This window comes from Acinonyx jubatus, chromosome D1 (assembly GCF_027475565.1).
Source record: "Acinonyx jubatus isolate Ajub_Pintada_27869175 chromosome D1, VMU_Ajub_asm_v1.0, whole genome shotgun sequence".
NCBI classification, from domain to species: Eukaryota; Metazoa; Chordata; class Mammalia; order Carnivora; family Felidae; genus Acinonyx; species Acinonyx jubatus.
In genome coordinates, this window is record NC_069390.1 from 90,809,423 (window position 1) to 90,812,403 (window position 2,981).

The 2,981-nt window shown below is 47.7% G+C and overlaps 1 protein-coding gene across 1 annotated transcript; it reads right to left on the bottom strand.

Moving 5' to 3' along the window:
• Window positions 1–591: 591 nt before the first annotated feature.
• Window positions 592–1,768, bottom strand: PATE1 (prostate and testis expressed 1). The gene is made up of 2 exons (XM_053202637.1): window positions 1,536–1,768; window positions 592–850 (listed from the first exon to the last, which is right to left on the bottom strand). Exons 1-2 carry the CDS (start codon window positions 1,657–1,659, stop codon window positions 717–719), a joined length of 258 nt encoding a protein of 85 aa, XP_053058612.1. The 5' UTR covers window positions 1,660–1,768; the 3' UTR covers window positions 592–716.
• Between the last annotated feature and the right edge of the window lie 1,213 nt (window positions 1,769–2,981).

The window sequence follows — 2,981 nt, forward strand, 5'->3', positions numbered from 1 at the left end:
CAGCTCTTCCATATCTAAGGGTGCTTTCTGGTGAGTTTGCCAGGGAAGCAGGGTATAAGTTACTGTCTTTAGATCCCATAGCTGACTTCTCCACTTCTCCAACCCGTAACCCTGAAGAGAGTCTCATTCTGGAAGGCAGAAAATTATTCTTTCTTCAGGATTCTGATGCAAATTCTTTTCTACGCTCCACCCTTCTCCTCACCCTAGGAATAGCATTCGTGAACAAAATTCAAGAAGACTCAGGCCAGCTCTTCATTTTGCTACTTCCCTCCCTGTGAGGCCAGGGTTATAAGCTTTCGTGGGAGTGAGATAGGAAGGATAATACCAAGAGATATAAACATTTAAGAAGAAGAAAGGAAGGAAAATATCCTGCCTCAGAAAGAAGGGGGAAGGTCGGGAAAAGAATTGCCCCCGATTCTCGTCTTCCCTTTCTGGAAGCACCTTAGGCTACACAGTAGAAGCACTGGGTTTTGCAATAACCTGTGGGAGACATTGATCTTACTCCCAAGGTGTTTGTCCTCCCCCCTTCCCCAAATCCCACCTGCCACCAGGGACCAAGAGAGAAAATCTAGAAAAGGAGAGGACTTTTTCTTACACACGCAGAAGGCAGAACCATGTGTTTGCAACCTGAAATGTGGCTTTTTAAGAAATCATTGCAAGGAGGCGGAGGCAACAATATCATCCAGAGATTGGAGCTACTGAAGGACAGGCAATCTCTATAGGTATTCATTGCAGAAGTCATAGCCCCGGCAGCACCTGAACTCCACCAAGTAGACACTCCATTTTATTTTGCCCACATTAGCACAGCTCTTCAGGCAGCCCATGAACATTAACCATGGAGTACCGTCTTCTGCAAAAGGAAGAAGAAACGTATTAGCAGCGAGGCTTCTGCAAAGAAACCTCTTTCCATACCAGGACATAAGAACAACTTGTGTGTAGTTCAAGTCTCTGTTATTCAAGTGTGAAGAACTGTAAGCTGCTACAAGTTGAGGGCTTTCCAGAAGAAAAGCAATGGCAGAGAAGTTTGAAAAAATTCCTGGGGGTGGGGAGGTAATGACAGAAGAAATTGAGGGATTTCCAAAGCTGGGTATCTCAGTGGAGAATCTCAACAACTGGTTTAGTAAGAGTGATAAATGCCAAGGGCTCACTGAGCACGAAGGGTAGGAAAATAGAGGCCATTTAGACAGTATCTAATGCTGACACTGACCCGTCCCCATGGAAGTCCAGGTAGCGACAGACAAGGAACTGCCTTCCACCCTCCAACAACCACCTAGTGTCACTGGCCATATTGCGCCTCCCCTCTCCACTCCGTGCAGTCTTCCCGCTTTCTGCAAGCTGCTCAGAATACTGGTTCCATAGCTATAGATCCCCACCCCTTGGTGACCACCTCCATCTATTTTTCATTAGGGCCTATGTTCAGGGTAGAGAGAGCAGTCATCCCAGGGCTGGGGCTGCCTGTGGCGAAATACGGTCCCTGCTTTTTCCTAGAGCTCGTATGTCCCAGTCGGCTTCCCCCACCCCATCCCACAACTTACTCTTGGAAATCCTGCCAGTTGTGCAAGACTCTTCACTTGTTACAATGCATATTCCTCTGCCTCTGGAACACTTCTCTCCTGGAAACTGCAAGTGGCACATCCTACACTGAACGATTCCTGTCATTTGGGCTAATGAGTCAAGAAATAGAAGTGAGGAGTGATCTCACACTGCCATGAGAAAACCCATCTCCCCCTTTCAGGTCTGAAGTCTGCTTGGAGCCCAGAAGTCTTTACCAGGGGCCCACTGAGTGTGGGCATCTGCCTCTATTAAGAGAGGCTAAGCCAGGAGAAGGACTGCAGTTTATGGTCTCAGAAATTTAGAATGGAAAAACGGGAGGGGAAAGAAAGGTGGAGGGGTAAGGAAAAGAACTAAATCAAGACAGATAATCTTCAGACTCTTCAGACTCACCAGGATAATAGTCTTCATCAGTAAATAGTTCGTGAACTGTATTGGCAAAGAGAAACAAAATCAGTCTGCAATTTTGTTTGAGATTTAGCCTTGCCCAGGGCACCTGTGATGCTTGTAACACATGGGGTCCATCCTGTGCTTTTCACCTGGGGCCACTGTAGGCTCTTTCTGTCGCTCCAAAGCCCCGGCAACTGCCTCCTGGTATCTTTGCACCTGTTCCCTCCTTTCAATTCCCTTTACTCCGGTGGGGCCTCCCAGATACCCTATTCATCACTCTAGGGTGTAGCACAGACCAGAAGAGAAAGATAAGTGTATCTTCTCCCCCTCATTCCCTTCTTTTTAACTGACCTACGGTGGCTTTCTTATCTCCGTGTTCCTGGAAGCTGACAATGCGGAAAATCATCTGAAATTCACGAGGTTGCTACACTTCGGTTTGGCCAGCCAGTGCCTGTACAGTCAATATTCCGCTCTCTCCTTTCCCTTTTGCTTTCCTTTTATTACACTTACCCCAGCCTTGTCAACTGCTGCTATTATTTTGTCAAACTTCAAATCAGCTCCCATCCCAGCCCATCCTGCTGTAAGAGGTTGCTGAGTGTTGAAATTCAAGGGCTATCTCTGGGTTCCTCTCAACACCCGATGCCCACACTGCCTGGCTCATCTCCTCCCCTGCCTCCTTCTTCCCCCTCCCACACCATGATCCATTTGTATTCACATGCGTGTTCACTGTCTGCCAGTGACCCAGACAATACTGTTGGGGAAAAAGATACATGTTCTGCAGACCTCATGTTACAAACCCCGTCTCACAACTTCTATGAAAATCTTCTCAATCCACTTATTTCCTCCTATAAGGGGAAGGGTCCCAGGGATGTGATGCATTGTGAGTGGAAGGCGTGGTATTAGAATGGTAATATGAGGGGCGCCTGGGTGGCTCAGTTGGTTGAGCGTCCGACTTCGGCTCAGCTCATGATTTCATGGTTCATGAGTTCGAGCCCCGTGTCAAGCTCTGTGCTGACAGCTCAGAGCCTGGAGCTTGCTTT